This window comes from Pempheris klunzingeri, chromosome 2 (genome assembly GCF_042242105.1).
Source record: "Pempheris klunzingeri isolate RE-2024b chromosome 2, fPemKlu1.hap1, whole genome shotgun sequence".
Lineage (NCBI taxonomy): Eukaryota > Metazoa > Chordata > Actinopteri > Acropomatiformes > Pempheridae > Pempheris > Pempheris klunzingeri.
The window spans coordinates 15,752,458-15,776,478 of NC_092013.1; the positions used below are offsets into that span (position 1 = coordinate 15,752,458).

General features: G+C 40.7%; 2 protein-coding genes across 2 annotated transcripts; one reads left to right on the forward strand and one right to left on the reverse strand.

Annotated features, from left to right (window-relative positions):
• Positions 1-3,406: 3,406 nt before the first annotated feature.
• On the reverse strand, positions 3,407-9,114 carry alas1 (aminolevulinate, delta-, synthase 1). The gene is made up of 11 exons (XM_070847596.1): positions 8,964-9,114; positions 7,616-7,865; positions 7,278-7,460; positions 7,026-7,172; positions 6,547-6,766; positions 5,857-6,041; positions 5,536-5,715; positions 5,128-5,292; positions 4,257-4,525; positions 3,960-4,122; positions 3,407-3,732 (listed from the first exon to the last, which is right to left on the reverse strand). The coding sequence occupies exons 2-11, from the start codon at positions 7,830-7,832 to the stop codon at positions 3,572-3,574; spliced, it is 1,890 nt and encodes a 629-aa protein (XP_070703697.1). The 5' UTR covers positions 7,833-7,865; positions 8,964-9,114; the 3' UTR covers positions 3,407-3,571.
• A 4,245-nt stretch (positions 9,115-13,359) lies between these two features.
• On the forward strand, positions 13,360-21,248 carry LOC139213721 (protein shisa-4-like). Its single transcript, XM_070844318.1, has 5 exons — positions 13,360-13,486; positions 14,654-14,807; positions 15,488-15,621; positions 19,848-20,102; positions 20,946-21,248. The coding sequence occupies exons 1-5, from the start codon at positions 13,420-13,422 to the stop codon at positions 21,128-21,130; spliced, it is 795 nt and encodes a 264-aa protein (XP_070700419.1). The 5' UTR covers positions 13,360-13,419; the 3' UTR covers positions 21,131-21,248.
• The last annotated feature ends 2,773 nt before the right edge of the window (positions 21,249-24,021 follow it).

Sequence of the window (24,021 nt, forward strand, 5' to 3'; positions counted from 1 at the left end):
CTGCGTGCAATGACAATAAAGCCGAATATATTCTGATTAGGCTACTTTAACCAACATTATTTGGTCATTTAGTTTGTTACTTGAGGTGCATTGTGTTTTTTGGGGAAACGTGATTTAAAATCTTCTCAGATGTCCAGTGAGATGTTTTTGCCCTTCAATCTAAACACGTCATTGTATATTAGCAAACTAATGTTAGCTGTATTAGCCATTACCTGCATCAAAATATGTAGCAACAACTTATCTCTGCATTAATGACCAGTGCATATAGTGTAGAGTTAATACATTTGAATTTAGCAGTGCCTAAATCTCAATTTAGTGAGCTTTATATAAAACTATGCTAAGTTGGAACTTACAGCTAGTCAGTCACTGCAGCCTCTAGTAACTCCAACTATTTCTCCAAAAATGTTGACTGAACTGACGTAGCTTGGTCACAGATCCTTAATATCTCCTTGAACCATGACGGATGTCCTTGAGGGTCAATGGCAGTCTTGTTTTCTTTTGTAGGGTTTCCAAAGTCTTGTTACCATGCAGATAAGCTGAACCATTCAATGTTAGAAGTATTTGACTCTTTTAATCTCAGTTGTGAGCCTGCTGTAGGTTTCATTGTTTCTTGCGTTTGTCTGGACCCTGAAAGTTTGGCAGCCAGGCAAGAATCAGTGGTCATGGAAACGTTGAGGTTTAACACCAACAACACCACCCAGGTATCTCTATATCTTTCAGAGAGGTCACAAATTAAAGGGAAAAAACCCCACAAATGACTGGAGAATACAGGTAATTCCGTGTACAGATAATAAGGCCTTTTCTCAGATTTCTCACTTCTCTATCTTGTGCACGTAATGCCTCACTGCAGGTTTGCTGCTGCACATTTACATATTTGAACTCGAGTGCATTACAACGATCATGGCATAGTTTTCCTGTCGACTGTGACATACGAACATATTTACATTTACTGAAAAACTGCACACCAAGCCAATATACACTTACACAATATCTGTTCTTTACTTCATCTCTTGATATTTCTTTTCTATCTATTTTACTCTCACTCTAATTAATTTTCCTCATTGCACATTACTGCACATACTGTATGAGCACGTGACAAGTAAAACATTTGTACAGATGGCTTTATTTTTGTGTATGTATGTGCGTGTGTGAGTGTGTGCGTGTGTGTGTGTAGTGTGAGTCACATAGTCGAGGGTGTAAAAATAGCTGAAGAGTCAGATAGTCAGAAGATACTGTGTTAAAAGGGGCTGAGCCGTGTTCTCCACCCTTCACTCTCTTAATAGTTTTCACTGCTTAAGTTCAATATTACTTTACTAGCATGGCTAAATCTGGTAAAATATTAACACAGTTGCACGTTTCCATTGTATAGTCTCAATTTATTTATACTTCTCCTTTCATTTATAATTTTGGTAGGTTAAAAGTGTCAATACTCTGAGGACAGGCTCTATTTTTCATTACCACTAAACCAAGACTTCACGTGTTTATTTCAAGCAAACTCAGCCTCTTATTCACCTCACAGTGTGCCATGTGTGAGGTGTTACGGAAATAGGGAGAAAATACCTGACTTGAATATTTTGGACATCGAAGAGCTCATTTGGCCATTTTAAACACCTTTTTTCTCCTCCTGGCCTCAGATAAATTCTCCTTTACATTTTGTTTACCAAACTGTTTATTGCACCATTGTATGTTTTTTTTTAATCCTCTTAAATTGACAGTGAAGAAACGCACAAACATCTATTTTACAGCAAAGCTCTACTTTGTTTCTGCTGCAAAAAAAGTACGAAACAATCAACTAGTACTCCAACACAACACAACAAACTAATGATCAATATTTGGTTGCACACCACATGTGGTAGCTTAACTAAACAAGATATCAGTGGTGCTGATATCAAGCACCTTTTCAACATCCCATTTCTAAACCTCTCCATTTGCGCAGATTTCAAATATGTTAATAAACCATTCACAACATAATGAGCAGTTGGTAATCATTTTTGTACTCATGTTGTGATATAAACTCCCCTAAACATGCTTTTGTGTGCAAAGTTACCAACAAGTCACGTCGGGTATAAAGTAAATTCAAAAGTGGAAGGATCTTTATTTACACAAGCAGTGGCAACATCAGTTCTTTTGTAACAGCAACAAATATTTCTCACTTCCATTTTCAGTAGTTGTGGCTCTTATGAGGCAACAGTGGCTTTTACAACACCTGGACACTTGAGAAACAGTTAAAATAATAACGTGTGCAAATGTGCTATGTCCCCTCGCATTTATCCATCAGGTTTAAATTAAAGCAACTTTGAAAAAATGGTAATTGACATAAGAGTGAGACAAATAATTTCGTGAGTCCAGTCTGTGTCTGTTGTAGGTGAGATGGAGTCCGACACTTACGTGGATTTTCAGAATTCGTGGTTATGTGAGGTGACCATTGTGACCTTTTTTTTTTTTTTTATGAATCTGGGTCACCTCAAATCTCTCAGCAACCTTTATGTCATCTCCATCTGAATTTACAGGACAGTGGGTTAGTAGGTCCCACTCAGACACACACAGTACAAGATTTCACTCGATAAAATGGCACAATGTGCAATCTGTTGCTTTCATTACCCTTAAATTATACAATTACATTTTATTTTTTGTAAAATTCACAAATCTTTATCTGCCCTCGATTGTCCAAACATGTCTGAGAATGAAGCATGTAAAAATAGGACCTTATGTGTATATTTATTTGTTCGAAGAGGGACCCCTCGCATTCAAACCCAATGACTTTTAAACTAATTTAATTTTACCTGAATGTGTTTCAGCAAATTGAACACAAAATGGTTTAATTGCTAATTAGTTACAAACTGCAGTGACTGTATCGTAGAGTTAAAGTGCCATACAGGAATAAAATCTGTGTCCCACATTTTTTGTGGCAGTACAAGTAGGCCACTAGATGAATATAATTGTTATTCAGTCAACAATGTGACAAATATTTCACCTTTTCATGTACTGATCCAGCCCAATTGCTCGCAGTCTTACATGAGCATTCAGTATGTGTTACGAAATCCACCTCCATGTGACAGTACAATAACATGGTATCAGTTAACCTGGCTCATTCAATAAAGCAAGATTTGCTCTGTTAAAGCATCACTAGCCCAATTTAGAAGGTGTAGTTACATCAGCAGTACAACAATCTGAACGCATTTTAAAGTTAGTTTTAGTTATGTATATAATTGTGTATAAATCACTATTAGACACCTGTGGGACACACAAAGAACCAAAGGTGCTGAATAAAATGTCGTTGCAGGTTTTGTGTGTATGTAGGCGCACTTCTCTTTTTATTCATAGTTCCTCATCACATCAGTAGCTTTAGTCTTTGTTTCATAATACTCAAGAAAAAAAAAAAAGCCACACAAACCCAAACTTTCTTTTCTTCTTATATTTTATTGTGAGCATATAACATCTGAACATAGAATATTTTAAATAATATGTGTAGGAGGACTTATCAAAGATAATTAATACATTCTATGACAGCGATAGAGGAATGGGTGTAGAGTGTGTATGTGCCGCCTCTAGCCAGCAGTAGGTAGTAGTGTTATGCGCAGGCCGAGATAGGGTGGCTGAGGCCACTGAAGTAAGACTTTTCTCGCTCGCTCATCAGCTCAAAGTGCAGCGGCTGCTGGCAGAAGGTGCACTCTCCCGATGAGTGGGGCTTCAGCTCCAGGCCAACCTCCTTCCATGTGTGCACCAGCCTCTCTATTAGGGAAAAAACATAAGAGAGTGGAGGCCAAGTTAACCCTTATTACCAACAGAAAGCTGCATTCAGTTACACACTTCATTAAGTTGCTGAAGTTTAGCAACCAACTTGAGTGTAAACAAGTTTAACCTGGGGGAAAAAAAGCGCACATCTCCAACACTACTGGGGGGTGTTTAAATGTCCGACAGAGCTGAACCACATTAAAAAGACTACTGGATTTTCTTACCAACAAAGTATTTCATCATCTCAGGGGTGTGGTGAGGCGTCGGGGCAATACGCAGAAGCTCATCGCCCCTGGCAACGGTGGGATAGTTGATGGCCTGCACGTAGATGTTGTGGCGACTCATCATGAGGTCACACACTTCTGTATTTTTCTCTGCGTTTGATACCTAGAAATAATAACAAAAGACATAGGTGATGATTAGAATGGAGCCATTTAGGAGTTTTTGATTGTAACATGACTAAAGTACTCTCTCTGTGTCAGATTTCATGTTGTTAGGCAATAAATCCAATAATAAAATACCCGGATTGGGATGATGTGGCTGGGGCAGTGCACCACAGGCAGCCCTGAGTCCATCAGCATTTGTCTGAGCAGCTTGACGTTGCGCTGGTGTTTACGTCTTAGTGTGCGGCCTTCTTCCCCTTTAAGAACCTGGATGGACTCCTTGGCTCCGGCTAACAGCATTGGTGGCAGAGACGTGGTGAAGATGAAACCAGCGGCGTAAGAACGCACCATGTCCACCAGAGCAGCTGTACTTGCTATGTAGCCGCCCACACAGCCGAAGGCCTTGCCTGGGGAAAGACATGACATATAAGTGGTTATTCTTAAATCTGGTTAATTGCTACACCTACAGAGACTCAGATCTGTATCATATCAGCAAAGATCCTTGTTTAACCAGTCACTACATTATGCTAAGTGGTCTATGCAAAATCCTCCCACTGTAATCTCACAAAAACTCGATCATCCTGAAATGGCAGTTGCAGCAGTGCAGGGGCTCTGGAGCTCTCTGTTAGAAGTGATTGTCCCCTCAGCTTGACAGCGACACACAGACGGAGAGTAATTCAATTCAAGAGCGGAACAAGAGCCCACAGTCTCCTAGCAACAACCGAGCCGCTCCAGCTTCTTTAAGCCCTCTGGCATATTGTGTGACATGTATGAGGCCTGATCCTGAGCATTAACAGCATAACAGAGAACTAGGCCATTCCCTCTAGCTGATAGTAACTATTTTGAGATAGATAAAAGAAAAAAATACAGCAAAATATAAAATGGAAAAAATACGGACACAACTCGCCCGAAGTGTGAACTATAAATGGTTCACGTAATCAAGAACGTTTTGTAGAATCTTTGTCAGAATATCACCAGAAACTGGTTTTAGTTGGGATTACATGCTGACCTAGTGTCCCTGAGACGATATCCATCTTGTGCATGATGCCGTCCCTGTCTCCGATGCCTCCTCCTCTGGCGCCGTACAGGCCAACGGCGTGAACCTCGTCTACGAAGGTGATGGCGCCAAACTCATGGGCCACATTGCACATCTCCTCCAGCGGACACACAGCACCTGTGTTACAGAAATATGATTTAGCCATTAGCCAAAATACATGCGACAAATACGCAACTGTAGTCTGACCCCACATCTATGAAATACATTTCCTTTGTTAGACGTCTGTTAAGTAAATAAAGTTGATTGAATGCTGGTTCTTGTGCAACTAATTGTGTAGCTCTAATTGACATTCACGACAATGTAATAAAAAAGTTTTATAAATGCTTTAAAAAAATGTAAGTAATGGGAAACACAACTAACCATCCATGGAATGGACGGTTTCAAAGGCCACGATCTTTGGTTTTGTGGGGTCTCCCTTCTGTAGAAGCTCTCGGAGGTGAGGAACGTCATTATGGCGGAAAATGAATTTCTTCGCACCACTGTTCCTGATACCCTGGATCATTGAGGCGTGGTTGCCGGCGTCAGAGTAGATTTCACAACCTAAAATTGTTCAGAAAAAAAGAAGGGTTAGCATCAAAGTGACTTAGTTCAATGCATATACGGCGCACGTTATTTAGTGACTAATTATAAACGCACAGAAATGTTGGATTGATTGTAAACATGTAGACATTTTTTGTTTACCAGGCAGCATCTTGGCGAGGGTGAAGAGGGTGGAGTCATTGGCAACAAAGCAGGAGGTGAAGAGCAGTGCGGCGTCCTTCTTATGAAGGTCAGCCAGTTCTTGTTCCAGCTCCACGTGGAATTTACTGGTCCCGGAGATGTTTCTCGTGCCTCCCGCCCCTGAACCATGCTTTCGTAAAGTATCCCTAGAAATAGAAGACAAAACAGACAACAAATTGTTTTTGTTGTTTTGTTGGTACTCGTTTGTATGCCAGACGGAAGTTCAGAGAGTGCTAAGGCTACAAGACATGGAACATTTTTTATTAATTAACAGAGGAGTTGCTAGTAGCAAGGGACACTTTGCTTCAAGGTGTTACTTAATAACAAAGCTGGGCAAGCTCATACAAGCTGTAAGGAAAAAAAGAAAAATATCCTGCCTCACTGGGGCCCATGAGGATTAGGTGTAAACTATGGCCAACTAACACGACTCCCACACAAACAATGGACTGGATCACCCATGGGTGTCAGGTTGTATTCGGTGGTGTGTAATGTCTCATTTATCTCAGTTTGAATCTCTCTCTATGCTCACTAAAGCATCAACACAAGATGTCGACCGCTGAGGAAAATATTTGTTTCACTGCATATAAACACATCTAGACCCGAGAGACTGAGTCAGACGTGTTTTTTCCCCACAACTCCTCCAATACTCACATTATAGACTGCACGACCCGTGGGTGTCGACTCATGCCCAGGTAGTCGTTGCTGCACCAAACGGACACCTCCCTCTTTTCCTCTAAAGAGCCCGTAAAGTCTTCGGCCATGGGGAACTCGTTGGCCAGACGGTTCACCGTCTTAAACACACGGTATGTGTGGTCGTTCTTCTTCTCTACTATCTTCTTCTCAAAAAAGTCATCGTAATGGAAGTGGGACACTGTAACAGAACAGGAAGATGGAGCTTGCTTAATGTGGCTTTCATTGTGACAGTTGAAGCGATGCCTTGCGTGGTGAAAGTCTTAACTCGCCTTACTCTAAAGTCAAAATGACTTATTAGTAATTAAATTACAATACGAGAGTGAAATTGTTACTAATATGCAGTGGCAGTAGCTTCACATGGTAGCTTAACAACTGTCGATACTGTGTCAATACTTTTACATGTGAAGAAGTTGTCAGAGCTCCACAATAAAACTTACTACTGCCTGGCAAGTTGTCCTGCAGCAAGTGGGAGACCCTTTTAGGTCGTTGTTTCAGGAGGGTCTTCATCAAACTGGTTTGCTCCTCTCCGCTTCCCTTCATGGTACTGGCCAAGGGCGACTTCATCAACTGGTTAGGGGACACTTCTGCAAAAGGTCAAGAGAGGACAAAAACAATAGTGTCACGTTATATATACACAATATGATCTGCCAAAAATAGTGCTGGCTGATATATTATTAAACAACTCTTACCTTTGTGGACAGTGCGGACTTCCTGAACATCCTCTTGGAACTCCATGCCAACCTGGCGGACCACACTGCTGTTCTTCTGGCCCATCTCAGCAGCCAGGAAAGGGCATTTGGAGGCCACCGCCTGGCCTGAGGGTGGCATAGGGTGGCCAGCAGGCAGCTTGGACTCCCCTTCCTTTTTGGGGCCTGTGGACAGTGGACAAAATAAGTTTTAGACTTTAAATACACGATTACAAACAACCTATGACCAATAATGCATTTGGTCATTACATAGACTGTGATATCTCACTTCCTATAATGTAGCTACAGTGTTGTATCTACTCGTTCTCTGTCACATTCACCTTCATTAGCAGACATGGTGTCCTCCGTCGTCTTCTGGTGGGAAGAGGAGGAGGAGGAGCAGAGGGCCCGTGCCATCGATGGAGCCATGGGTTTAGAGGCCAGCTCCATCATGATGGGGCATCGCTGGGCGAAAGGCATCAGAGACGTTTTGGTCTGCTGGAGGAAGGCCTGGGGCACACGGGCCAGGAATGGACAGCGACGCACTATCACATCCATATTCAGCACTGGTGATGATGATTGTCAAGTGGCCTAAAGGAAATAGTTGAAACTTGAAAAGTGCCCTGTGGACATCTCAGATACTCCTTTGCAAGCGCTGCAAAAACCTGTTTTGCAGGATTGATGCTTAAAAGCCACAGTAATCCAAAAAATACAAAATACATTCCCCCCCCCCATTTTCTACCCAATTACACTTTGAAAGAAAAATGGTGAATAGTGGTTTATGGTAACCCGTTCTTTAACACAAAATAACATTTCTTAAATTTTATGATAAAACCTTTCTGTCAAACTTCTATTTAATGGGTTAATAATGGACCTTCAAGCTAAGCTGTTTTATCACAGCACCCTGCTATAATCCATGATACAATTCTTTAGGGACTGCCTCTCCGAAAGCAACACGTTTGTGAAATTTAGTTAGTGTCGCCAGTTTAATTGGAAGGAAAAAAGCGGCTAAAGAAATGTGATAGCAAAGCGAAGAACTACTGAGGTCACTGCAACAGGAGTCTGGCCATGACTCTGTAATAAACATACACAAAAATGTCTCATTGCGTAACAACGTAAATTTTAGGCACATCCGTGTGTAGTGCTTCCCCCCCTGTAGGGACCGGGTCACAGCTACACACATACCTCGACGTGGTGTTCACTCCCTCACTTTTCCACTCTTCCTTGACAGAGTGGTTCCAGGAAAAGGAATAAGAGCCGGCACCATTAACACGTTCTCTGAAGCACCTAATGTCACTAATTTGCACTTTTGAATACTAGGAGCAACCTTCACATCTTATTTAGCTGATATTTTTGACTACATTCAACATTCTACATGGTTTTCATAAGTCACCCCGCGAGTCTGAGAAGCTCACTGGTGTTACAACGGATGATAGAGAAGATTGAATAACCTGGTTTATAAAACCCGGTCTCCTTGCCTTCACCGTATGATTTTACAGGCAGAATAAAAACAGTGACTTTGACCTCTAGCTACTGTTACAACCCGTGTTAATTTTAAAGCCGGCTGAGTCGTGGCCCCTCTGATCGTGATCCTTGCCGGCTGACCGAGCTTAGCGTTAGCTAATGCTAACACTAGCTACAAAGCTACAACCAGAAGTGGGAACGATGATGGCTAAATAAGACACTCACCTCTTAAAAACTTCACGCTTCCGGGGTAACCCTCTTTATCAGACGTGTGGCGGACAGGATGGCAGCAGCGAAGCCAATCTAATGTTGCACTCCGGCTACAATTACTCTTTTTTTGTTAAAGAAGACGGAGGAGATGCTTCGTTATCCTGCACTGAGGACGAACGAGAAGGACGAGGACGGACGAGAGCTTATAAGAGCAACACCGGAGGGAAGTCTCGCGAGATCCCGTCCATTGACGTCAAAGTTCATTGAAGTCAGTCAGTCTCAGTGTGTGTGTGTGTGTGTGTGTGTGTGTGTGTGTGTGTGTGTGAGTGAGTGAGTCACATGTAAGCAAACACCGTCATCTGGGAAACGTAATATGGGTGTTTGAACGGATACATGTACTTGATTTGTTTTGGCTTTTTATTACATACACTGCACGCAATTAAAGGGACTGCAAAATGTCAGTGGCCCTGACACGTCTGTTAACTCAATCAATCAATCAGTCAATCAATCAATCAATCAATCAATCAATCAATCAATCTTTATTTGTTTATATAGAGCCAATTTATAACAGTGTTATCTCAAGATGCTTTCCATAAAGATCAGGTCTAGACCAAACTCTAGAGAGAGAGAGAGAGGGAGATCCAGTGGCAATAAAAACTCCCTTTTAATGGGAAGAAAGCTCGAACAGAACCAGGCTCAGAGGTGGGCGGCTTTCTGTTGGGGTCCGTGTTGGAGGTTGGAGAGAAACAGAGAGATAGAGAGAGAAGGGGGGTGGGGTTCACAGCAAACAACAACCAGAATAATAACAGCAACTATAGTACTGATAATAGGAATAAGACTAATAATGATCAATATGGTAACAGTGACCTGACAATAGTTAATATATGAATAATAACAACATGACTAATATTAGTAAAAAGTGCCGGCGGCTGATGATCTACAGCAGTGATTCATGGAAGCCAGAGAACCACAGCCAGGAGAACCCTGACCACGATCCACAGGAACCTGAGAGATGAGAAAAGAAGATACCAAGTTAGTAACAGACATTAAAGAGACATGAAGCGAAAGAATGGAGAGGAAGGAACTGTATGTTCAAGGTGGTATCTCAAACTGCTCCTTCAAGTGTTGCATGACTAACTTTGGTACACGATACTGTGATTTTTGAATGGACAAACTACGCTATGAATCCTAACTTCAGCTCAATAGATTGGTTGTTGTGATGGAGTGGAGAGATCTGCTGTGCACATGTGACCTCTGGTGTTGAAAAGGTGACACTGAACCTGAACGGGTTCTCAACATTGACTGTAGCGTATAAAAGTATATTGAATTTGGGTAAATGAGAAAACTTAATGTGTGCATGTGCATAGGTGCCTGAACAATGGAGCAGGCGGAGCAGCTACTCCACCCTGAGACTTGGGGTATTTTTGGGTATTTTTGCCCCATTTTTTGATCAGACAGTTTTGATATTTTCAAACATTTGAGCAAGTTTGGATTAAACTAGTTATATCTGGCTGCATTACATATAATATGTGAATTACAAATGACATGTCCTGTCCTTACCTATGCCATTTTCTCATATAAACACAGGACAATGTGATACGGTATTCTATGGCTATGCATGGCAATGTACAGTATTCTGTGGTAATGTATGGTGTTCTATGGTATTATAAGGCAATCAAATGGCAAATCAAGACAACATGAAGAGATGCGTATATTAACGTTACTATTATAGTCACATGTTGCCAACCCTCCTGTTGTCCTCGGGTCAAAATGACCCGCCACTGTGTTAAAAACCAAAAACAATTCCCCTAAACGATATTTTTTCAACTTGAAATTTGATGACTTTTCCTAGATTGACCCCAACATTAGAAAAAGTGAATTGTTGCCTTTATTCACATTTCCATGTAAGCTGTACAAAAAAAGGTACAAAGATCGTCTTCGGGTCAAAATGACCCGACAGTCAAATTGAGTTGTTACACACCACAGAATGTGAGAATGTTTTAGTTCTGTCTCAGATCAATCAGTAGCAGACATAAACAAGACAAGACAGGTAGTCTTCTTGCAGACTGCACTGCCTTTGATCTGACCCAAATGTAACAATATTGCCCCTTTGTCTGTGGATTCCCAGAGGCTATAAAGGTGCTGCAGATGACAGTACCCCGAATTATCTCTGTGCTGAAGCCATGAGTGCGCGTCATAACGTCGAACAGGCTCTAGAGCTGATTTTTTCAGATGTCCAGCAAGACAACTCTGATTCAGAAGAGGAAGTGGAGGATGTATCAGAAGAAGAAGATGGGGAGGAATACCCTATAATACCCATAATCTGGGATGCAGAGAGTGGAAGGCCAATTTTCTGAGCCACAATGCCACTCAAACTCTTTCACACCCACTCAAGACTGCTACGATTTGATAACCGGGAGTCAAGACAACAAGAAACAATGATACGATTGACAGTGTCATAGCAACGAGTGGTGTCTTGAATAAATGCAATCTTTCTGCCAGGTGAAGAGGGAAAACTCAGGTATTCACACAATTTGTGGTGAATGACAAGTTGTTTCTTCAAGCAAAATAAGATTTGGTGTTTCAAATTCAATTAAGTTGCTTATATTGGGGGTTTAATGAAGATGGGTCATTTTGACCCGGAGGACACGGGGTGTATACAGAATATGAGGACAACAGGAGGGTTAAAAAAAAATTGAAAAATACATTTTGTATTTGTAGTGTCCTGAAAATGTTAATAAGTAAAGTAAAAGTTATTGTACTAAAAGATAGAAAGAATATGTGGATTACTCTTATACTGAAATTATCTTGAAATAATAAATAAAACAATAGACCTGCTGTATGCTAATGCATAGCTCTACTTCCACTAGGCAGAGCAGATCATAACATACTGCATTTAAAGCCACACTACAGTCCTGTGGTCCAGCGGCAACCTGTGATCACCAGAGCTGTCCGGAGGTGGTCACAGGAGGCAGAAGAGACTCTTCAGGGATGTTTTGAGGTGACCAACTGGGATGTTCTAATTAATAATTCCTCCTCCTTCTGCAGGAGGGATACTCAACTAACAGACTCGTTCAATCATGTGCAATATTATCATGTACAATACTTGTCAAGTGCAATATTCAAGTGTAATATTCCTGTACGATACCTTTTTACTGTTTACGCTCAATTCACTTTCTGTTATTTCTCGCTTCTTGTTTACATTTTGTACTTATTTTTATTTAATTTGTTAGGCACTATTTCTCTGCAACCACTTAGACACTCTACACACTTAAACACTTTGCACTTTGTACTTTGTTCACTTATTTTGATTTTTATTGAATTACTAACCTTTCTGTAATTGTGTATACTGCTCTAACTTTTGTATTTGTATCCTGGCAAAATAATTTCCTTCGGGATGAATAAAGTTGATCTTATCTTATCTTATCTTATAATAGCACCCTGTTCATGAGCACAGACCCTCTATTCTGTAAACTGCTGTCAGTCCAAATCAGCTATATATTGAAATCGAAGACAGTATGCCAGAAGTCAAGTCCTGCAAGTAAAACTTCATGGCAAACAGAGCCAAAGCCTAAAGAGATCTGTAGAGGGCAGCAAAACACCACATCTGTCCATGCTGAGGCAGCAACATCAGGACTGGCTCTGGAGACTGTATGGACAGTTTCAGATATCACAGAAAGAATTACTTTTACAGATCAAATATGCATCCAAAGTAGTAATGCATTCAAAGAGTTGTAATTGTGAGCAAATATTTTAAAAAATGAATCCACTGTTTCCTTATGTTTATTGAGCATGCACGCAAGCATGCAATTGTGACACTATCCACAAACAACGGCGATGTTATTTATTGTACAAATGTGTGTTGTTGTACTCTTTGCAATTTAAGAGATTAGTATTTCTTTGTTGTTATTACATGTCTATGTTCATGTATCATATTATGAGGGTAGAACACAGACTGGAAATTAAAAAATGTCTCTAAAACCATCTCAACAAAAAGTGGCCATTGTTGATGGTAGAAATTATTGCAGGGTTGTTGGCTGGTAGGCGCACCTACTACACTCTCAACAGGTGTATACCGTTTAGCATAATGATTAAGTTTTTAATGACTCCTCCACTATCACAAAGGCAAACATATGACCTCCGAGCCAACCGACAGAGAGAGCCGTAGAGCTGCTGGTCTAAACAGCATCATGGAAGGACGGGCTGTACTTCGGCTGAGTGAGGCATCACTGTGTATAGACGATCTGTGCAGCAGCATCATGAATATAGACGATCTGTGCAGCAGTCGGTGTGTGTGTGTGTGTGTGTGTGTGTGTGTGTGTGTGTGTGTGTGTGTGTGTGTGTGTGTGTGTGTGTGTGTGTGTGTGTGTGTGTGTGTGTGTGTGTGGACGGTCTGTGCAGCAGTCAGTGGGTTCAGATCAGACCTGAGTCCCACAGTATCCTGCCTGAATCCGGGAATCTTGAAGCAGCCATGGCGTCAGGCCTGCCCTGTGTTGTTGTGCTGGCTGTATGTGTGGCCCTGGCGACTTGTGTATTTGGTAAGTTTGATTTCTTTTGTAGCTCTAAAGCGGTCGTCACGTTGTTTTTTTCGTCTCTCTCATTGTTGCTGGAGTTACTGCGCGTTGTATCGTTAGCTCAGCTTAGCTAGCGGCTCGGGCTGTAACACCGTGAGTCCAGGGCGATGTCTGCGGTGGTGAAGGCGGCTGTGCAGACATGTTTTTAACATCTTTAACTGTCTAATAGAAATAAGCTGTATTGGGTTTATGTTTTTATGATGTGAAGGTTGACAAAGTAAGGATTAAGAGACACTCTGGCTAATATCGAGGGTTTGACTGTCAGAGCTGTACCGACTGTATTTCCTCTGACATGCCCCTCTGTTAGCTCCTGTCTGCTGTAGTTTGACCACTTTAAACAGCAATAACTTTCTCTTTCCTCAGAACAAAATCTTTAACCTGTTACAGTATTTGTGAAGACGAGCAGCTTTGGCTCAGTTACCCTCATTGGTAGATACAATATTAAATTAAAAAAAACACCTCAGTTTAACAGTAACGCAGCACATTTACCACAGAGTCTGAATAGTTTCAACACAATAACCTTTATAAACGCTGGGTTTGTTGCAGAGGTTTTGTGTTGCACTGCTTCGACCTGCTACACTGGCAGCATCAGATCCTTTTATTCATGTTCACAGATATTAATTGGATTATTCTCATTAGCTATCAAGAAGTTTGTCTATAAAATGAAACAATAGTCAATTACATTTCCCAGGCCCCAAGGCCACATACTCATATTGCTTTTTTTTTTATTGTTTTGTTTGACCAACAGTTCGAAACCCAAAGATATTCAGTTAATTAACATTTCTGAGAAAGAAAGGCAAATTCTCACATTGGAGAAGGTCCAAGTGGAGAACATTTGGCATTTTTGCTTGAAAAAGTAATTATTATATAATAATTACATTTTAATAATTACATTTTCTGTTCATTAATAAATACAATAGACTACTTATATCAGCTTTACAGGATTGCTGAGAAAAAATATTAGCAGTGATGCCTATTTTCAGGGGGTAGAGGCAGTGTGTGTGTGTGTGTGTGTGTGTGTCCTATTCTACCTATCTCTGACCGTTAAGACACCACTACAGCTTGGTCATCAGAGATACCAAGACTAATGTTTCCTGCCCCTCTCTGCTTTCTGTCTGTGCTCTCTTCCAGCGGATGACCGAGACTGTAAGGGCTACAGAGACTCCTCCAACACCTACCACTTTTCCCAAAGTTGCTTCAGTGGATTTTGCTGTGGCACCTGCTTCAACAGATACTGCTGTAGAGATACTTTTAACAGGTTTTCTGAGGACAGACAAGATGACTGGTATTCTAATCTATTTTAATAATAATAATAACAACAACAATAATAATGATATCTTTATTTATATAGCACATTTCTTAACAACGTCACAAAGTGCTTTACAAAACAAAGTAAAAACCAGACAAGACAGTTAAAAATGAGCATATAGGGAGATGGAGACAACAACCTTTTTTTTTTTTTTTAGATCAGCAGGTGATAGGAATGATTTGATTTTAAAAATGAGTTTAAGATGCAGATCCTGTCATACGTGATAGATTTAACTTTCCGTTTTAGATGAGACAAAAAGTAGGCTCCCTTTATTGTCTTCTCTTGTAGTCTGATTCTGATTCTGTTGCAGCCCATTGTGCAATGATTATGCAGTCAGGCAACAGGAAGTGGTGCCTTCCTGTGCACGACCACCAGCATGATGCGAATGTGTAGATTTATTGCACCTTGCACCCTCCTTTCACATAACAGATTCATAAAATATGTTTATATACCTGATGAGCAAAGGAAAAGGGAAGGGAACTGCACAAACTGAGCAATATTCTGTATTTATAATAGAGAATTAAAGTATTTGTGTTTTTCAGTAGTGATCAGTGACAGTAACAGCTGTTGTGACACGTTGTTTTTTTATTTGTATCTGTGAGGTAATTACAACATAAATATTGCTTCGCATTATTTTTTCTTTCTTTCTTTTTCAGTGATATTTTTACCTACTCGTCACCATTGCCCATGGTCCTCGGTATTGGTGGCTTTGTCGTCATTTTGCTCATCTTCATTTGCTGCTGTGTCTGTCCCTGCTGCTGCCTGTACAAGATGTGCCGCAAGCCAAGACGTAAGTGGCTCTCCACTAATAATTAAAAGAGTCTGTTGCTGCTGGTTATGCTTATTCTTTGGCCAAGAGTTCAGCTGCCTTGATATTTACAGAGGACATTGTTTCAGGAGCTCTAAACAGTCTGTGATTACGTGAATGCAAACATTTTTTTTTTTTTTTAGGAGTTTCTCTCAATAGTCTCTATATAATATGGCGATGGTCCAGCGTTGCTCCTCAGTAACTACTGAGTCACTGATAAGACCTTAAAGGGGTAGTTCATCTTTTTTGATGATAAGGTAGCATGACTTACTAGTAGCGGGGTTATGTTGTGTTATCTACCATCAGAGATTTGTCACACTGTTTATACTGTATCTGTCCCTTCAGTATTTATGGTCCTTTCCTTTCACACCCTGATAAGTGCAGAGACAGAAAGAGATGAACAGGTGTTTAACATAAACAGATTTTTGTGCGAAAGGAAAGTGAAAGTGCTTGAAAGGTAGTAAATTAAATGAAGTTTATAATAAAGTTAATAACCAGTCTCATTAAGTGATAATCATTCCGTTGATAAGTTGATAAGTTAGTCGAGTGCCAAACCATTAATTGGTAAAAACCGTGCATTTTCACTGAAAAATGTGACAGATTCACTAGTTCAAGCATTTGAAATTGTTCTCTTGCTATGATAGTAAACTTACTATTTTTGGGTTTCGAACTTGTGGCTCTTGCACATTATGGCGGGCATTTTTCACATTTTTTTACATTTTATGGACCAAATGATTAATCAGCTAATCAAGAAAAAATATAACTGAAGAAAATATTCTTCAGTTGCAGCTCTGGCAATTTTAAGGTGTTGAAGCAACATTTCAGTACATCACCTAACGCCCAACCCCTGAGCAGTGACCGCATATTAGTAGGTATCATTTTATTTAAGGTCCAGACTAACAGATTGGTACCAAACCACAAATGATGACCGTAACAGTCAGTTAACACTTTTAAACCACGTAAATCAGTGAGCAGTGTATTGACGGCATGTAGCCATGTGCTGCTGCTTCTGCAACGTGTAGCTGCACAGTGTGTAGGTTTAAAACAACAACAACCAACACTTGCAGACAGCTTCTTGACGTATGTAAAACACTGTGTCTGTTCTTTTTTTATTTGTTTAAATGAAGAAATGAGATTCTTGGTTTCCAGTGTGTTGGAGTGTTTGTCTGTCAAGTTTTCAAAACTGAACATCAGGGGACTCATTTGAGGCCTGTTGGCCCACCCACCACATGACTTTCATTACTGCAGTGGCTTGGTCTTACTAATAACACAGACATTTAGACACGGAGCACAAACTGGTCTAACATTCCCCAAAGCACAGTGATGTGCAAAGCATATATGACATTGATAACAGTTACAAAGAGGTCCTCAATTTGGTGAAGTAAACTCTGTCGAGGTTTGTGAAGTTCCCGATATTAGCTCTTCTCCTTTTAGTGATCTTTTGTGATGAGCAGTGTATCCTGCAGTTTGATGAATCAGCACCATAGTCATTGGTGATAATTGCTGTGTGGAGTTCATGCCAAACTTGAACACTACTGTATTCATATCACCAGAATGATCATGCCCTTAAGTTATGCTGCGTGTTGTACAAGTAGAGGCCTGTTTCTTTAAAGTTCTATGAAATCGAGAATAGATATGATATATTTCTGTACAAGCAAATATCAGCTGGTAAGGTACTTAAAAGCAGCTTTATGAGAACCTATGGTTTAAATCAAATTGTCTTTAATTAAAGAATATTCTGTATTTTTGCTATCGTTAACAAATCCCATGAAAAGAGTAGACAAAAGCCAACGATGAATTGAAAGTATGATGAAAGTATTTTCTGTGTAGCCGCAGACGATACGGCTTGTTCTTTTCTGATAGACCTCAGTCCCACATTAACAGACCTGCTACCATAAATACTCAATATGAAAATAGTACCTGATAAATACACTATTGTTTGCTTAAAACTGCTGCCCAACTTTTATCAGAAAAGTTAAATATTCTTTTTTTTCTTCTTTTAAATTAAAAAGAAAATATATGAATTGGTTATGCGACGATCGTCTAGTTTTAAAGTTCCCATATTTTCCTTATTTTCTTGTATTATACTTGTATTTTTAGGTCCCAGAACAAGTTTACATGGTTTAATGTCCATACAGGGGATTCATGATTGTCATAAGCAGTGCCCCTAAAATTTCCATTGAAATACTGCCTGTTCCACTTTGGCATGTGAATTTCTACACTTTGTCTTTTATGTGCTTCGTACAATGAGAGACAGACAGCCTTCATCCTCAGTTCTCTCCTCTACAACAGGGTGGATTGAATTTCACTGTTTGTGACCCCATTCAACTTTGCTTTCAACATATTATTTCTGCTGCCAGATTTCTTCTCATCCCTGTACTTGGACTGGATATGTATTCATGTCCTCCCTTTAACCTGCTTTTGTAAATGATTTCCATCAAAATTTCCCACAGTGCAGGAAACCACCTGAGTTGTGTGGGTGTGTGTGTTTGGGTGTGTGTGTTTGTGTGGTGTGTGTGTTTGGGTGTGTGTGTTTGTGTGGTGTGTGTGTGTGTGTGTGTTTGGGTGTGTGTGTGTGTTTGTGTGGTGTGTGTGTGTGTGTGTATTTATGCAGGCATGTGCACCGCTGTAAATGCTACACCGCGTGTCACTTCCTGTCAGTTTGGTATTTTCAGCCAGCTTGTTCAGGCTTTGCCATGCAGCAGCTAAGCTCTGGCAGAGAGCAGCAGGCTAAAACGCAAGCAAGAATGTGGATTCCTTCGACATCTTTGCATGTCGGGATCATATCCAAGAATGCTGGAGCTCCACCTCGTGTGACTCACTGTTTCCACGACAACCACAGTGGGGAAAACTCCAGACCATCCCACGTCATTTACAGGAAGTGCTCATGATGACTGTTAGGAAAAACACACATGGTGGGGGAGTGATGTGAGTGACTTAGACAATGATGGGTTTACACTTGAAGTGGAAACTGAGAGACCCCGGAGGGTTGGTGCTGTATTTGTATACATAAATATAAATCTAAAAGTAGCAAATCACGATGATGTTTGTCAAAAGCTACATTTAGTTGCCTTGAGAGAGAAGTGAAACTGTATGATGAATGATGCTGTTTGTATTACTATATCTTATTTTCCCTTCCTTTTATGAGTCCCCTTGATATATTAGCGATGTATATTAAATGGTTTGTGTAGCCTGAAGGGCATGCACAGGACGTGCACCTTTTCAGTTTTAAGTGTTGTCTGAAGGCGTTTCTTTCAGGCTGCCTAACCAAGCAAGACAACAAGACATGTAGTGTGAGAGCCAAAAACCAGGGCAAGGAAAGCCCAAACAGCACACACACTGCTGCTGATAAGCCTTAATTTGTGAGACAAGGTATTAACTGAAATTGACTCAGATTCTCCTCTGTCGGGGTTTTGGCAGCTGGACAATCAGAGGGCACTGTTTTAGAGAGAGTTTAGTGCGTAAATAAAACTGAGAAAGTGAGGGGTTCTAAAAAACATCCATCTGTCCATCTGTCCTGGGTGTTTGAGCCAATCCCAGCTGACATTGAGCGACAGGTGGTGTGCACCCTGGACTGGTTGCCAGTCAGTCACAGTGCTGACACTTACAGACAACCATTCACGCTTGCAGGCACTTTAAAGTCACCAGTTACCCCAACTTGCATGTGTTTGGACTGCAACACACAGAAAGGCCACAGCTACCCCAGTGGAAATGACACCCTTGAGTCCTTATATCCCCCTCCAGTATAATAGAATGAAGCCTGTGGAGTATTAAATATAATCTATTTCATCTCAGTTTTCACAACCTTTGCCGGGTTTGTGCAGGTGGATAAAAGCAGAAGTGACTGAGTTAACTCTTGCTCCATACTCATGGGAACACATGACTTCTCTTTTGTTTTAATGTTGTAATGCCTTGTTCCTGGCATTGTGTAAGTGTAATTCTAAGAATCTGTGTTGGCAGTGGAGAGGAAAATAAATGCGGCATAACCTGGTGATATGCTTAGCGTGTATTTTGGGCAGTTTTATGCTGCTTTTAGTTGCTTTCTCTCACTGATTTCATTCACCATATTAGCGAATATTAGATCATGTTTTCCCGGTTCACCATCAGCTCAGACCAGACTTCACTTCAACTGAAACTGTGACTGAACGCCTTGTCTAGTGTATATTAGCTGTATTTCTCATCTGTTCCTCTGTTTTGTTTGCTTACAGCTGTGATAGCTACCACCACCCATACTACCGTGGTCACCAACACTCATCAGCAGTACCCCCAGCAGCCAATTGCAACACCTGGACAGCCTGTGTCCTACCAGGGGGCCCAGTATCCACCCTACCAGCCCGTACCAGTGCAGCCAGGTTATGCATCCCAGCCCATGCCGCAGGGCTACGGAGCTCAGCCCATGCCAACATTACCCTACCAAGGACAAGCGTACACAGTGGGACCGCCACCAACATACCAGGAAGCCAGTGAGTGTGGATTTTTTATTAGCCAAACGTGCACTTACCGGTCTGATTGTGACAATAATGTCAAATCAAGGACGACTCTCCTTTTACAACACAAAGTAGTCTTTGAAAATCGATTTATTGACCAAATTCACTAACAGCTGAGACAAACAAAAAAACAAGCAAGCTGGCACATGGAGCTAATGGAGCACTATCAAAGGAAGTGGATCTGAATGTAATGCCAACGCTACTCTCAGTCAGCTGTCTTTCATGTTGCTATTAGTAGGACAGAGTACAGGATTAATGCCTTTACTTGTTTGCTAGAGGAATATTACTGCGCTAATGTTAGCCAATGTTTTAACCATGACCTCGAGCTGTACAGAGGAAGCGAACAGCGGCAAAGTGAGTGAACGCAATTTCTGAATGATCAGGCTGCTCTGCAGTACAAAGTGCAGGTCGATAGAAAAACACCAAGTGAGCAAGAAAGTCAGGAGTCAGTGGCTCTTTTCAAACATCCAGAAAGAGAAAGAGACTAAAAAACTAAAACTAACAAAAAAGTCGACTTTAAGAACAACTAAAAATGAATCAGTTGTGTCTCAAAATGAACGCTGAGAACGCCCTTTGACATGGGGCAATGATATATTACATTGCAGCGTTAAGACACATTGTGCAATGTTGGTGCTTCAGAAAAGCTGTAATCGGAAGTGGAGGTGGAATTGCTGCTGCTGGTATAAAGTTGGGTCATATCTAGATTTTGTAGTCAGAAATTGACTATCGTTACGTTATTTGACAGAACAGACGTTGTGAATACAGTTTAAGCATTGTCATTGTTTTGATCCTCATTCCATCTTTTCTGTCTGTGTCCAGCCGGCCCTCTCTACCCTCCCAACCCGATGCCTTACAGCCAGGCCGCATACTCCCCCGGCCAGCCAGCGTACCCTCTGCAGCCTCCTGCCCAGCCGCAGCCCAACGCTCCACCCGCGCACACAGACTACCTTGCCCAGCCAGCATTCAACCCGGATTATGTTGCACCCCCACCCAAGACTGGATAATGCATCACAGTACCACAGCGACTTTAAATGTACTGCGGCATTTTTGAACTTGGCACAGCTGGAAATTTGTAATATGAATCCAGATGAGAATTTGTTTCTGAGTGTCTTGATTCATGTGTTTTGGTGGTTAAATATGCCAATGTTATGACGCATATGTAGTTGTTGTAGTGCTGCTCAGTTGAGGAATTGCCATGTGAAAATGTTGATACCTCTTGGCTCTTATTGCATGGACTTACAATATACAAGTGGTGAGATTGTTCTTTTTTAAAAAATATTTTAGTGGCTCCATCTTAGTCATCTTGGAAAATTACACGTAAAACCACTGAGTCGGACTTTAAAGAGAAGGTGAAGGGCTGTGACATTTTTCCAGCCCTCTGAACATGCCTATTTATTTTCCTCCTTGTCCTTATCTAAACTGTGCACCAGTCAAACCTTCCCCCGTAAAGATGGGGTCTCTAACATTGGAGAGTAGTGAATTTTTTAAAGTATCCAACTGAAAAAATCCCAGCCACTCCCTCCAGAGCCACTCCCCCAAAACACATGAACGTTTGCTGACGTGTCCTCAATAATGATGAAGACTGGCTGCTTCAGCCACGGCTCCACAGCCAGATCAACAGTCTGTGTCTGTTTTCTCTTGTTCTTCAGGTCAATCAGTCTGTCGCCGAGCTGCAGCTCAAATTTTGGCGGCACTATATCTTCCACTCTTGTGCGACTAGCTTGCTATCTTTAGCCTTGTGGACGAGTACAGTCATGTGCAGTGGGTGCACAGGCAGAATGCGTCCAGGTACGCAAGTACATAGGTAGACAGGCAGGCCAGCCGTCCATTTTAGCAGAATGAAATGGGGTTATTGTAGGCCTGTGACAGCCACAGATATTTTGCTTGTCTTTTGGTCATAATTTTAACAAATATAACTATAATATAACTAAAATGCCTTAAAAATAAATTACAGACCCTGCCTTTAATTCATTATCTACAGTGTTTGCAGTCAGACTCATTGGTCAAACTTGTTCGAACATTTTTCATGTACTTTCTCATATTCCTTTTTTCACTTGTGCTTTGGATGACATATAACGCTGTATATGTATTGCATGGGAACCCTTTAAGTGCAAAGTGTGTCATTGTCAGTTTACTACCAATATTCACAGGGTAACAGTGAACAGGATAATGCGTGTTGAAGGAAAAAGCCTCCAGTAAAAGGGAACATTCATTGTGTTTAGGAGATTTCCTCTTGTTTTTTGTTTTCTTTTTCTGCTCAGGTCTTCATTCATTATTTTCATTCACCCGTTTTACAACACATGTAACTGAGCTGAAATGCATCGGCAGCTTTGAATGAAAAAACCAAAGGAGATTTTTTTTTTTGCTCCAACCAACCAAACATTCACATTAAGTCCACAAAAATGCAAATGTACTTACAAAATGCAAAAAACAACTGTGCCTTTTTAGCCATGTTAATTGTTTTATCAAACTAAAGTGTGCAGGTTATTTGTAACAGTTTCAAATCTCATTTTCTACCCATTTTAGATTTTTTTAATTTTTGTTTCTCGTTTGCCACCAAATGTAGTTCCATTAGTCACAACCCAAGCTGTTGTACGTTATGAATCTCTGAATATCAGTGTTGTGTTTGTCACCAAATCAAACGTCAGATCATAATGTTTTTTTTCACTGTTGCCTTTATTAGACTGCACCAGCGTAACAGTCAGGTCTATATTTTTCTTTTATCTAACAATTGAACGAATAAGCCTTCCCTGCTCTGCATTATAACTTCTGTTTTTCTGCAACAAAGACGTCACTTCTGCTTTTTGCTAACTGAAATTACTTGATAATAGTTTTGCTAAAGTGACCTTCTTATGATCCAGTTGAACTTGGAGAAGTACAGGGACAACTCATGTGACAAGTCAGTCATCAGACGATCGATGTTTTGAGCCACCTTGTTTGAAATCTCTGACTTCGTAACTTCCTCTGTTTAGACTTTTGTTGTGGTCAAAGAGCATCTATGCTGTGGCTTATTTTATTTTACCAGCTGACACATGAGAAGCCACATGACCGCTAGTGAAAGGCGGCTAATGTCCTCATATATCTCTGTAATTTGCGAACAGTTCATTTGTGAGGAATGCGCATGTGTCACTTCCATTGACCAAGTGATTTGTCTGTGTACTTCTGTGTAGGCCTGCCTTATGTCTGAAATCTGCCTTTATAAACGTGTCCCTGTCATTTGAGTCCTTTAGCCAGTGTTGATTCGTCAAGGTGACTCATGTTGGAGTGTTTTTATTTGTGTGTGTGTGTGTGTATTCCAGCCATTTGTGTTCTGTATAAAAGACCAGCAGAGATTTATTCTTGTTCTATCTGTGTGTCTTGTTCAAGAATAATTGTCATTGATGCTACTTTGAAAATATATTTACATGACTTTTATTTCGTTAAAAACACACCACTTATTCTGCAGAGTTCAATAAAATCTATATTTTCTGTTTTACCTCAACTTCGGTTATTGAATTTTAAGAACAGAAGCAAAAGTGCAACCATGTCAAGTCTGGGCTGAACAGCTGGGAGGCAAAACAGAAACAATCAAATTACCAAAGTGAATACACAAGACAGGGACACAGAACAGTTCATCCACTTGTTTTTGAGATACTTCAGTCTGGACTGGCATGGCTAAAAAGAGAAACTGAGGAAATACAAGTTTGTGAAAAGGCCTGGAATAAGTAGCCTAAGAGCATTTTAGTTTTTCACAATTATTAATGGGCTCACTTTGTTGCAAGAACACATTATTAATAGAATTGAGGCAGAACAGCAAAAGAGAAGCTAATGTCTTGAAGTAATTGGATTTTTGAGACCTAGTATGTGTTGAGGTAACCACTAAACATATACTATAACATATACATTTAATGAGGGC

What these genes read in the sequence shown, in the direction of transcription:
- alas1 (XM_070847596.1), bottom strand. Translation starts at nt 7,832, where the DNA reads ATGGATGTGATAGTGCGTCGCTGTCCATTCCTGGCCCGTGTGCCCCAG. An exon ending in CACCATGTCTGCTAATGAAG is followed by an intron (nt 7,461 to 7,615) that starts GTGAATGTGACA and finishes CACTGTCCACAG; the next exon opens with GCCCCAAAAAGGAAGGGGAG. An exon ending in TATCGTCTCAGGGACACTAG is followed by an intron (nt 4,526 to 5,127) that starts GTCAGCATGTAA and finishes GTCTTTCCCCAG; the next exon opens with GCAAGGCCTTCGGCTGTGTG.
- LOC139213721 (XM_070844318.1), top strand. Translation starts at nt 13,420, where the DNA reads ATGGCGTCAGGCCTGCCCTGTGTTGTTGTGCTGGCTGTATGTGTGGCC. An exon ending in GATGTGCCGCAAGCCAAGAC is followed by an intron (nt 15,622 to 19,847) that starts GTAAGTGGCTCT and finishes GTTTGCTTACAG; the next exon opens with CTGTGATAGCTACCACCACC. An exon ending in ACCAACATACCAGGAAGCCA is followed by an intron (nt 20,103 to 20,945) that starts GTGAGTGTGGAT and finishes GTCTGTGTCCAG; the next exon opens with CCGGCCCTCTCTACCCTCCC.